This window comes from Oenanthe melanoleuca, chromosome Z (assembly GCF_029582105.1).
Source record: "Oenanthe melanoleuca isolate GR-GAL-2019-014 chromosome Z, OMel1.0, whole genome shotgun sequence".
Taxonomy (NCBI): domain Eukaryota; kingdom Metazoa; phylum Chordata; class Aves; order Passeriformes; family Muscicapidae; genus Oenanthe; species Oenanthe melanoleuca.
Window position 1 is genome coordinate 75400377 of NC_079362.1, and position 13648 is coordinate 75414024.

Sequence of the window (13648 nt, forward strand, 5' to 3'; positions counted from 1 at the left end):
TGCTTCCAAAACCCCCACTCCTTTGGCCACATCTCCCTTTCCACTCATCTTTCAGGCTTTGTGCTGTCTACACACTGGACAAAACTCAAGGAGCAAATTATAATTCTCTCTTATGTGCCATGTCCAGATGGAACCAGAATCAATTTGTACACTTTCCATAATCCTTCCTCCTTTTTCCTCTGTACATTGATTGCTGAGGTGCACACATACCTTAGGACAAGTATTATTGTTCTCAAAACAAAAACTAGATAACAAGCCACCACTTCTATAAAAAAGTTACAATATAGATTTAATTAAAAGTCTAAACATATGAAAATGTAAAATTAGAAATACTCTGGGAAGTGCCTGGGAGGAGTCTTGGGTAGAACCTGGAGGAGATGTTTTTTTTCAAAAGAGGAAGACTTTTAGGTAGTTTCCTTGGAGAAGTCTGGGGCTGAAACCTGGATATCAGGTCTCTAGAAGAATTTAAAGAGCCCTGGGAGAAGCCTGTAAGGAGTCTCAAGTGAACCTTGTAAGCGAGATCTGCTATTGAAAGGGCAGAAACATCTCAGGGATCTTCTCTGAAGGAGTCCAGAGCTTCTGCCTGGGATCTCAGGTGCCTCAAATAAAGGTGGAAACTGCAGGAGATGCCTGGGAGGAGCCTCAGGAGGATTCTGGAAGAGACAGATTCCTCCAAAAGAGAATAATTCTCTCAGTTAATATTTTAATTATATTAAAATTTATCTAGACTTTCAACTGAAATACATTTCTACACTCCTATGCTATATACATACATTAATACTTTTATACCTATCTTATTACACAATGATTTTATCCAATCTTTTATTGAGAGCCACCACTTCTCTTGTATTGCTGACCCTTTTCTCACAGTCGTCACACTAACTCTACTGCACCACTACTAATACTCCTCCCTCAGGAGCAGCTTTTAACTGGTAAGAAACAGCCACCATAAAAATGTTACTTTTAATCCCAAAAAAAAGTGGCAGGTAAAAACAGACACTGAAAATTGCAGGTGCTATATCCAGTCCAAGGTTGGTTTCCCCAGTAAAGTTTAAAAATAGATTGTCTTTAGTAATCAACAAAATACAAGCAGCAATCTGCTTAAGACAAATTTATACTACAGGAAAAAATATTGCTCTACCATCAGCTGATATAAATACATCGTCATGTATGTTATTTCATTCCAGTCATGTTGAGCAGCAAGAAAATCTCAACTCAGCAGCCAAAACAAACACATCAAATAGCTCATTTCTTACATGCAGAAATCTCACTGGTATATTTACTTGCAATACTGGCAATAACTTCTCTTCCAAACAGAAGAAGGCTCAACAGTCTCCCATTCACAGACTAGAACACTATGCTTATCAAAAAATGTGTAACTGCCCTCTGTTTCACCTCTACCACCTCTTTCCATAGGATCCCTGCAAGCACTTTGAAAAGCACAGCCAAATATAAACTTCTCTAACAGAAGATTCTCTAGCATCAGATATTTAATCCAGTTATTTTCAAAAACAAAGTCATGAACGACACACAAAGATTCATTTTGCTAAGCAGAATTATAATAAGAGCAAAAAAGGTTCTTTATTAAGAATAAAACACAAAGCCCAACAAAAAAAAGTGAAGATATTTAACTATAACTGGCAGAGGGAGATTCATACAAATGAGGAAGTGAGCTGAGACAATATCTGGTACAACAGCTAAGAAAAACAAACTGTTTTAATTTACAAGTTAAACTAAGTTGAAAAAGAGCAGAGACACATTTCAAAAATCCTTATGAAATGTTACAGAGCACCTTCTGGTGATGCTTCCTAGGCGCAGAAAAGGAGACAAATAAAAATAGGGGAAAACACAACATATGGAATGCACTGAATGCAGTGAAACAGGTGCAACCTGCAAAACCCCCTAAACTTTAGGATGAGTTCTGAACTGCTTGTGGACATATCTCTCACACAACACCTTACACTTCTCTGTACAAAGAGCCACAGATTTACACCACATGCCTCCAAAAAGTGCTCCACCCTCATTCAAGGATCATTTTGCCTCTGAATTAATGACCTTATTGTTTTTCTCCCATATTTCCAGATGCTAGGAATCAACCTCCAGGCTTTAGTTCTTCCCATCCCTCTCTGCAAGTAGAGATTCCTGTTTTTTAAGGATTCCCTTTTATAAAGCATAAACATATCCTGATGCTCCCTGAGCTCTTCTCTGAGCAGCTAGAGTCAGTTTCCTAGGCTGTGAGACATTAATGCTGTGAGACACAGCATTATTGTTAATTTTGAAGTAAAAAAACTCCCATGTTTCTCAACACTGATCCATTTTTCTAACTGTTTGATGAAGTCTGGAAGTACAACACCAGAACAGTACACAGTGCATCAGCATCACTCTTGCCATACAGGGAAGGATAGTCAGCTTCAGTACTCAAGTCCCTTTATCTCATTTTCAGGTCTAAGGTTGAATTGCTCTCTTTCACCACAGGACTGTAGTTAGGAGGTCATGATTTCTTTGTCCAGTAGCCCTCCCAGCCCATCCAATTCTTTTTGAGTCTGGCTCAGCTGGCCTTACTGAGCAATTAAAACTGCTCTTCTCAGCTGGTTGCTGCTTATCCTTATCTACTGGCCCAATAAAAACAAGAAGATTGGACAAAGATGTCAGTAAGTTGTCAGTAAAGATCACAAAGCAGAAGCACGAAGAGCAAAATAACAGCAATTTCCAACGTTAGTATTGAAAAAAGTCAAAATACCCAGAAAAACATACTGTCGACTTTTCAGTGATGCTTTTTGAAATTTTTCAATCTTTCCCCGTGAAGTGTTTAAAGTTGCTGGTAATTTCTGAGATTTTCTGACTGTTCTTCTTTAGGTGATAATATATGAAAATATCTTACATTGCAGAGCATCTGAGTACCTGCATCTTGACTTGTTTTGACAGATGTACTGCACTGTTTTTCTGGAAGCTTTACAGTGTATGAGACACTGTAATTATAAAACAATGAACACACCTAACATTTAGTTGTCTAGAGCAACCTGGAATAGTGGAAGGCATCCCTGCACATGCAAGGGGTTGCAACAAGAGCAGCTTTAAAACCCCTTCCAACCCAGACCATTCTGGGTTTCCATTCTATGATTCTAAAGATACAGCAAATTGTTATGGTTAGCAGCTGTAAACTTGTCATATCACACACTAGCAGCCCCAAAAATTATACACGACCATTTGTTCACAGAATTCATGCAAAATGACTCAGCCTTGCCTACATAATCTGCAGTGAACACAGGAGTTCAGTCTTGAATCAATTCAGCTTCAACCATCTCACCCCAGTTTGCCAACAGTGGTGTCTATCAACTCCGATTTTAGCAATACATCTGCTAGAACTTGGACTGAAACCAAACTCACTCCATATCTGCCATCAAACAGGCAAGGGATCTAATTACCTGGCAAGATTTCAAATATTAAAATGGAAAGGGTCCTCTATTCTGTTACCAATTCCCCTAGACAGCCATTATCTTATTAAAGGAATGCTTTTTAATAAGTAAGATTTGTTAAAGTGGTTTGTGACATTACTAAAGTGGGGAGCATAAGCTAATTTATAACCTACAAAAACCATACCAGGTGTCTGTTATATTGGCCATTAACCACAATCCTATTTAGGCAGCTAAAAAGGCACTACAGTTATATTTCTATAAAATCTTTGAGCTGCTCCTTGAGGAGTTTCAGTCTTAGGTCAACCCTGTAAGACATTTGGCATGTTAGTCCAGTAACAGCTCATTTTGTTAACTATTACTCCTGAAAGCACAGAGTAAGCTTGTTCAACTTTTTGGCCTAGATATCTGAAAAAGTTAAATAAAACAATGAATAGAATGATACCTGCTACCAGTTTCTCTGGTAGCATGATCTGAAGTGGGGGGTTTTGACCTGGGTCATGATAGTGGCACATAGAAAGAGGGAATCCAAGATGGTCTTGTGGCTTTACCACCCTTGACTGCAATGACATTCACTACACTCCTGAGATGACATAACAAAAATGAATAAATGAGCTAGAACTGGTGGAATGAATGATCCAGAACCTGCTGCTCCCACTGCAGAACAGAGGCCACTGGCAGCTGGTGACACCCGAGCTTGCAGGGCCAATCTCTCATGGTGAGAATAAAGGAGGTAGAGCAAGACTCACCAGATTTTCTATGTCTGTCCGTGCCAACACGTAGGTCCGCACGTTGCTGTTCTGATGCAGAAGCATATATAGGAGAAGAGTGGCTTGATCAGATTTCTGCTGCTCACATAAAGCTGTGTATAAACTGTTAAAGTTAATCTGGAAAGCATGTGGATTTGATGACGAAAAAGCAGTGTTATCTGAAATAAAGAAATAAAAGAAAATCTTTAACAAACACATTTATTATTCAGTTACTTTTAATTTTATAAAATCCCTAGGGGAAATATTTAATACACCACAGAAAGGAGGAACAAAAATCACCTGCGACTCCTATCACCAATGGTCATAAACCATAATAGAGTCTCATAAAGCTTCAGTTGTGCCAAAAAGCTGAAGTTGTCCTCCCATACGAGCCCAGTACCTGCACAAAATATTCCTTTCTTTTCATAAAACAATTTTGTCCCTCCATATGGCTTCCACTGCTAAGAAGGAATGTGATCCCAGGAGCTGCTGGAAGGGGTTTAGACACAAGGTCTTTGCTGGAACCAATATATCAATGATTAACTTCCAATCCCTGCACGTCAAACTTGCAGGTTTAGTTCTCTTGCATTAAGGTGGAGTATTTCCCATCCATCCCTTTCTTGGCACGAAGGGTGGATGTGCATAGGTCAAGATTACTGTGATATCTCACTGAAATATAGGTGTCAAGACTTCAGAGGTGTGTGGTGGGGAGTTTGCTGAGTTAAGCAATGTAAAACATCACATCACATTGTCTGATATCCCTCAAAGTAATAGCAGTTTGTTCAGAATCACAATATACTCTGTGCCAGGGCTGGAAGCAAAAATAAAACAGATTTCTGTTCACAGAACCTTTACCAGCTTCAATAAAAACATACATCTGCACAGATCTCTAAGGTCTAGAAATTCCCTGTGGAAACAAAAAAGCTAGTACTTACAGGGGGCTTTTGAAGAAGACGGAGAGTTGAGAGAATTTTTACATGGGAAAATAGCCATATGACAAGGGGGAAGGGTTTTAAAGTGAAAGAGAAGACATTTAGATGAGAGATCAGGAAGAAATTCATCCCTGTGAGGGTGGTGAGGCCCTGGCACAGGGTGCCTTGGTAAGTTATGGCTCCCCCATCCCTGGCAGTGTCCAAGGACAGGTGGGATGGGGCTTGGAGGAATCTGTGACAGTGGAAGATGTCCCTGCCCACGGCAGGAGAGTTGAAACAGGGTGATCTTGAAGATCCCTTCCAATCCAAACCACACTGTGGTTCTATGATTTTTAGCCCATATTCCTATTGAAGTTTGCTAAGTAGCTTTCAGCACAGAAGAGCATGGCAGTCGTCACGTATTTTGTACATTTCCACCCACTTTGGATGGAAAAAGTGCTTGGAATTGCTGCAGGATCCCTGCAGGAGCCCTGGCTGCCACTGGTTTTGTGGGGCCCAGCAGACAGTGTGCTGGGGAGCCACCACTCCTCTTGGCCAGGGCAAGGGGGGACAGCTCCAGCCATTGAACTGGAGGCAGCAGGAGGCCCTGGAGTAAACAGGACTCCTGCCTGCAGGAGTTGGGAACCACACAGAGACACAGCCCTGTGGTGATGGAGACCCTGCCTGTCCCAAAACCATGCACCCAGGGGTGCAAGAGAGACTCCAACCTGGCCTTCCTCAACTGCTGACCGTGACTATGCACCAGCTGGGTTAAAACCTCCCTGCTTTGGGCAGGAATTTCCCTTCAGGAGGGAAAACCTGGATGTAGACAGCAAAATCAGAACCATTCAGTCCTTGGTGCCACAGGTCATTAGCTGAGAAGCTCCCCTTGGCTTTGCAGCTTCACTTCTGTGGATTTTTAAGCTGTGCCACTGGGATTTATAGTATTTCACTATCAGTTTTAATAAAGGATACTAAAAAGTGCAGTAAAATAAAAATCTGAACAGAATTAAAGAAACTTACCAGCAACACCAGCATATCCTGTATTATTCTGTAGATCATTAAACTGATAAACAGAAAAATTAAACTATTCTAGACCATGTACAAAAAAAAAAACCCTATCCTGAAGTCTCCTAGTTTAGTCCCAATTAAATTATAGAAATTATTTTAACAAAAATGCCAATTTTCCTTTTATAGTATATATTGTGACAGCAACCAGCCTCTTTTTTTCACATTACTTTCCTCTTACAAACCCCTTAAAATGTTCACAGAAATCAAATTTAAGCTCAATTATGAGTATTGCTAGTGGGAACAAGTTTCTGGGAAACAATAAGTCATTCTATCAACATACACACGTAGAGAAAATACAGCTTTTCATGCTACATTTGACACAAAGTTGTTGACACAAGTTGTTGCAAAATTTTATAATGATAAATGTATAGCGAACATTAATGAAATACACTACTGGCTACTCATGGCATGAAACAAAGTCAAGCAAAATGCAACATTAAAGGAAGTTTGCAGTTTAAAGACAGAACAAAACAAAAACTTTATCAACAATTTGATCTCAACCACCTGTAAATGGTATCCAATAAATCAAAGAAGCATGTTAGGACTCAGAATTCTTATAAGAACAATCCTCCACCTTCATAACCCAATAAATTTTCCTAGGTAATGGTGAATTAATTTAGAGCTCAACCTGGTTAAAACTTAATGGATAAAGGAATACAAAAACTCCCCAGAAGAAAGTACATAACTCAGGATATTACTGTGGCTTCACAAGTTGTCACACAGCTCCTGAGCTCTGTGCACGGTGCCAACCTGCTCAAAGCCAATGAAAGGTAAAACCACATGGCTCAGACTCAGAGATCTAAGCATGGATAAAGTACACATGGAAAATGGTGGAGTCCTCATCCTGCAGGGATTTAAAAACTGTGTGACTGAGGTACTTGGGGACAGGGATTGGTGGCCTGGGCAGTGCTGGGGGAATGGTTGGACTTGGAGGGCTTTCCAAACTAAATGATTCCATGATTCTGTGAAAGGCACAGGCTGCATACTGAGCTATCTAGATAGTACAACTTGTGTTTGGCATTCCCATGCCCCAAATAAGACCCTCTGCGTGTCAGTGCCACATGGCACCTGCAGTTATCTGACACACAGACTGGAACCTGCCTTCTCAAAATCCAGACAAGCACCGAAACAACTCCGAAACCTCCTATACATACAAAACTCATGGACATGTTTATGGTAAACATTTTTTTCTTACATTTGAAATATAAGAATACAGTCAGCAAACCCAGGTAGCAATTTAATTATTTACCTTCTCTCTAAGGACCATGACTCCAGGACAAGAAGTGCTACAAATTTTTAGGGAATTCCTGCATACTCTTGGATACCAATCTACTTATAGGTTAGTTTTATGCTATATTTTATATAATTATAGCATCACAGAATCATCGAGAATCAGAAGAAACCTTCAAAAACCTCTAGCCCAGGAAGTAAACTGGACCAGGATTATGAAGCTTTCTAGTATTTCTCAGGTCAGAAGGATAAAGTATCCTCTCTCTGTCCCCACCATTAAGTTCAGCAGTTGAGGAACTCCACCTTAAACTCCCAGATAAAAAAGTGTTATTACTACTTCTCCATGGATGTGCTGGAAGGACACCAAATCTTGGAAAGAGACCCTCTAAGCAATCACAGCATCTTAAAACTCCATTTCATCAGTTCAGGCTCAAAAGTAAGAACAGATACAAACCTTGTGTGTTCTTGAAGGACATGATGGCTTGCCTGTAGGGGTTCGGGGTGTCTGGGGCGTCGGTCAGGTTGGCCAGGACCAGCAGCAGCAGCAGGCTCTGGCTGGCCAGAGGAGAGCACTGCTCCAGCTGCGCCGACGCTTTGCTGCCCACCCCACCCAGCGTGAACACTGTCCACAGGCCAGCTGCAGAGAAAAAAAAAACAACAAACAAACAACAGGTTTGGTCATACTTTAATAAACAATGCTATTTTAGAGAGTAGGTTTAGATTAGATACTGGAAAAAAATCCGTCCCTGTGAGGGTGGGCAGGCCCTGGCACAGGGTGCCCAGAGCAGCTGTGGCTGCCCCTGGATCCCTGGCAGTGCCCAAGGCCAGGCTGGATGGGAATTGGAGCAGCCTGGGACAGTGGAAGGTGTCACTGCCCATGGCAGGGGGTTGGAACTCCATGGTCTTTAAGGTCCTTCCAGCCAAACCATTCTCTGATTCTACAATTGTACATTGTGCAGGTCCGGTAATAAGACATAATGTATAAAGCCAATGTAATGTCCCCAAAGCTGCTTGAAAAAATTCTCATTATCACACTGCTTATCACACTTCAATGATTGGGCCTCAAATGCAGAGTCATTGTCACACTTAATTCTTTTTAGTGCTGCATCTCCAATACAAAACTACTGCATTTGAAATTCCTGTTCCTAATTACAGCAGCATTGGTGAAACCAGATGATCAGCTACATGCCCAAATACTGATTAGAGGAGAAGGAGCATCAGAGGAGGATTAAAGGACTCCCCTCACCCCTCTCCAGCAAGTCCATTAGTCCTTATGCCCTTGCCACTGCTCACAGGACTGTATTACAGCACTGAAAAAAACTAAGAAAAGCACCAAAACTGAAACAGAGATGCTGCAGACTCAGCATTATTGGTGTACAAAGTCAGAGGAAAGGACAAAACCTCTACATTTATCACATCAGGGCGCTTGATACATTCATTTCAAGGGGATAAGAAGCAGCCCCTCCCAACCACACAGTATTAGATGCGTCCCCAAATGCCTGCCTAGCAGATCATTTTTTCAGTGTATCTTGAAATTTTATGGCAGAGACTAAGCATTTCATCAAATTATTCATTTAACAGGTCAAAGCTATGAGTTATACAGGAAAAAAACCTGTAAGTTCTACTTTAAAAAAGGTAAATTCTTATTTCCTCTTTTAATTAATGCCTAAATCAAAAATTAGTTACAACCTTCTCAAGAAATTACAGCCTCCTCCTAAAGAAAAAAGAAAAATCAAGAAAGTTTAGTTTCCAGTCTTGTAGTCTGCAAGATTCAAGGTGTAAATGATAAAAAGCTGCAAGCCATTTGAATGCAAAACATTAAAGCATAACTGATTAAAAGAATTTCAAGTACTCTTAGCACTACAAAATTTCAAGCCAACCAGTAAGAATTTTTCTTCAAATGTAATTATGTAACAAACCAATGCTCCCTCATTAGGACAATTGCAGGGCAATTACTGCCATGGCATGGGCAAGGGGACTAATGCCACTCAGTGTTAAGCAGCTTGAGAGAGTTCCTATAATAAAAAGTACTGTAATTGCAACCTTCTTAGCAAAAATTTCATGTTACATTAATAATCCTTTATCATCATGTTCTTCATTCACTGTTCTTATCAGAATGAATGATGCTGACCATGAAGTTTTTTAAGTTTTTAACTCGCATGAGTTAACCAGAGAGGTAACATGCAAAGAAACTATTTTAAAAACCCTGAAACAACTATACATTTATCATCATGTGCTAAATAAATTAAAATTTATCAAATTTCCATTCTTAAATTTTAGTGTACTTTTTGTTTTTAATTTTCTACCACCCCATCCTTCTGTGGCTGCCATCTGTCATTCCATCTTTCACTAGTTAGAAAAAGAGGGATTTGGCCAAAACACCATTGATTAATCTGAATCTTCCACCAGGGAGAACGAGGTCACTATGTCCGGGAGAAATCTGAACATTAATATGTGACCCAAGTAACCTCCTGAAATTTGTGTGTTGGCAGGTCCTCCAGAAAACCAATCCCGTGTACCAGGTTCATAAGATTCCTTGCAGTTACAAGGGCAGTGTCATATTAAGTGGTAAGTATTGGCTGATGCCTCCAACATACTCAAGTTAAAAACATTGTAAAGGAAAATAATATTTCTGATCATAAACTTCAGATTAAAATGCTAAATAGGTAAAGAGCATGGGAGAACAGAGAGACAGGAGGTTTTTAGCTGTATGTAGCAGTATGTTCAAAACATCTGAAATATTACTTTGTTAATTCTAATTTTATATTTATGCATATTTCAAAATTACAAGACTATATTTAACTTCTTTAACACACAAAACAAAGTAACTTATGCTACACTCTTTTGGAAGCATTCCTTACTATATTCTTTTCAGATCTGAAGTTAACAGAAAACAGAAGAATAGACATGGATACAATGTGGACTGAATAATATTTCAGATTCTGCTTCTTCAAAACACCACAGGAAAAAAAATCAGAATTAAAGGAAGACAATTCCATGTTTAAAAGGAACAAAGGCCAGGTTGGACAGGGTTTGGAACAACCTGGGATAGTGAGAGGTGTTCCTGCCCATGGCAGGGGTTGGAACAAGATGAGCTTTGAAATCCCTTCCAACCCAAATCATTCTAGGATTCCATGATTCTATGAAAATCCCTTTTTAAGCCAACAGGATAGCCACAGATAGCTGCAAGAGTACTAGTTCTGCCTTGCATCATTACAGGCATGATGAGAAATTTGGCTAAAGGCTTCAACATAAGATTGGATTTCTTTCACACTGAGGGTTTTTTTTTTTTATTTTACTTCTATCCTCTTGTCATTTTTTTATATATCACAACAGAAACACAAATTCCAGGTGTTTTTGTAAAGCTTTCTATGTCTCTGGGAGGTGGCAAAGATAAGCTAGGGTCCTCAAAACTAAACCACTAAACTGCGAAGAAGAGGGAAGAGTAGACTACCTGAAACAGCATCATGAGGCAAACTGTTCAGAAGATTTATAAAATCCTAAAAAGGCTCTACAGTACCAAATACTATCTTTCTGGTCCCAGTTATAAGCCTGAAGAAGTCAATAATCCATAACCCTAAAATAGTCTCTTCAACCTTGTGGTTTAACACCACACAGCCAATCATTCTCTACTCTTTGGTGAGATGGGGAAGAGAACCAAGAGAAAATGCAAAACTTGGGGGGGTGAGATGAAGGCAATTCAGTAGGAACAAAAAAGAAGAGAAAATTATGATGATAATAATGATAATGAAATAATATAGAGGAAGTGACGGACAGTGCAGTTGCTCACCACCTGCTGCAGACCTGAAGCAATGTCCACCAACCCCTGGGCAAGACCCCTCAGTTTTATTGCTCAGCATGATAGGATATGGGATATTCCTTCAACCAGTTGGGTCAGCTGTCCTGGCTGTGTCTCCTGCCAGCTCCTTGTGCCTTAAGAAACACTTAAGCTCATCCCATTCTAACCCCTGCCATGGGCAGGGACACCTTCCACTTTCCCAGGTTGCTCCAAGCCCCATCCAACCTGCTCTGGAACACTTTCAGGGATCCAGAGGCAGCAGAGCTGCTCTGGGAAAACATGTGCCAGGGCCCCACCAACCTCACAGCCAAGAATTTCTTCTGAAATTATGAGAAGGTGACAAGTCCTTGATTCAGCATAAGCATGACTTAGTAACAACTAAAACATCAGAGTGATATCAACATTACCCAGCACTGCAACTCTATCCAAGCTGAAAACAAGACAAACACCTAGGTATTTGCATTACTTGTTTAATTTATACAGTTTACTGCTTTCTGCAGAATATTTTCAAGTGCATTTCCATAATATTTGTCCATAATTTCTAACTACATCCATCTCTGGGCTCCCTAGTACAAGAGGGACCTGGAGCTCCAGGAGCAGGTCCAGGGGAGAGTGACACATACACTGAAGGGCCTGGAGCATCTCCCTGCCCAGGACAGGCTGAGGGAGCTGGGGCTGCTCAGGGCTGTGAGAGGGGCCCTCAGCCCTGGGTGTCCCTGGTGTCCCTGTCTGTCCCTGTGTACTGGAAGGGGCAGAGCAGGGCCCAGGCTCTGCTCTGGGCTCATCCCAGCAATGGCACCAGAGCCACGGGCAGGGGCTGAGCCCAGCAGTTCCCCCTGCAAAGGAGACACAACTTCTGCCCCAAACAGAGACAGAGAGGGGTGGAGTCCCCCTCACCAGGGGTATTCCAGAGCCCTCTGGACACAATCCTGTGCCCTGTGCTGGGGATGGCCCTGCTGGATCAGGGATGTCAGGTCAGATGTCCCACTGTGGGCCCTTCCAGCCTGACCAGCTCTGGGATTCACTGATATAACTTTATTTCTTGACTCAGTCCCACATGGTACCACACTGCTAGAAGTTTTGTCAACTGGAGAACTGTAAAATTCTGCCAATTATTTCTGGGAAATACTCAAATACTTTAATAAGGAACTGACTGCTTTTGCATTTAAAACATAATTAACAGATTCATTTTTGCCCTTCTCTTTCACCAAACTATCAGCCAAAGATTTTTTTTCCCCTGTTCATACAACTCTATGTAAGGCAGAGCAAGAAAAGCAGGTCGTAAGAGGAAAGTATGTTATTTTGCAACAGAGAAGCTGAGGTTTTCTGTAAGATGGCTGGAAACACAGTTAACAGCCATGAAAACAAACCCAGGACTTTAATCTACTTTGACAGTCTGTGAAACAACACTTAATGGTAAAATGAAGTTATGACACAGTCATCAAAATAGAACTTTCTTTCACCTGACTGTTATTTGATGTAAACACAACTCTGCAGAAACCTCAGCCTAATAATGCCTGGTCTCTGTTACACAATGAGATACAAATAAGGTTCATGTTTGTACCTACTTTGAAAAAGTTTAAACATACTTATTTATAGTTTTACAAGAATACGAAGAATTTTAAGACTTTGACTATGAAGACATTTTTGAAGAGTACAGAAGGCATTCTAAAAACTCATTACACTCACATAAAGCATTGCAACTTATAGTCCACAACTTCTAACACTGCCTGCCGTTATTTCAAGTCAGCAGATCAACCGACTGTGAGCTATAATTGATTTTTGAGCTCTCCTGGATTAGTTATTAAACTAGTTGTAATTCTTCTGCAAAACATATTATTCACCTTTCAACCTTCAGTGTCAAGGCTCAGAAGATAAACTCTCTGACTTCTCATGCTGGACAGAGCATTAAATTAATGCTGAGGAAATTGGAGTTACTTATTTCCAAGTTTCTTTCTAGGAAATTAGTATTGTTTAGGGTTTTTTTAAATCTAATAGTAGCTCAAAAATTCAATTAAAGTGATCACTGAACTTCAACCCTTCCTTTGAACATCCTTCATTGCGTTTAAATATAGGCATTAAATTGCAATTAATATCAGCAAAGTCTTTTGAGTTTGGTCCTGTCTCTCCTCACTGGAGCTTGGTAAGAGGGCAGATCCTCCCCTCATTCCCCATCACATGACCCACACAATCTCAAACATATTTAGCATCCTCCTAATGACTTTTTTATTACTTGTGAAAGTATTTGCCGAGGGCACCAACTTGAGGTGCTGCCCCAGGCTGCTTCTGAGATTGAACAGGACAAAATACGAGTTTTAGTAGACATAAAGATCTTCAAAAGGTCTCTTGATCTCCCCGTCATTCTGACATATCCAAAACAATCATCCTGCTCCCTTGTTGCAAAAATGGAAAGAACACAAATAGATAAGGATACAAAAGTTAGCAAAGACAGTGTTAAATATCAGAAAGAAAACC

The 13648-nt window shown here is 40.4% G+C and overlaps 1 protein-coding gene across 6 annotated transcripts in view; it reads right to left on the minus strand.

The window, feature by feature from the left end:
• The window catches only part of DYM (dymeclin), a 208125-nt gene that overhangs the window by 122656 nt on the left and 71821 nt on the right, over positions 1-13648 (minus strand). For all 6 annotated transcript variants that reach the window (XM_056514018.1, XM_056514017.1, XM_056514016.1 and 3 more), the window contains 2 exons: positions 7829-8011; positions 4163-4341 (listed from right to left, as the gene is read on the minus strand). In XM_056514018.1, coding sequence (XP_056369993.1) covers positions 4163-4341; positions 7829-8011 — 362 coding nt within the window. The remainder of the gene's footprint in view (positions 1-4162; positions 4342-7828; positions 8012-13648) is intronic.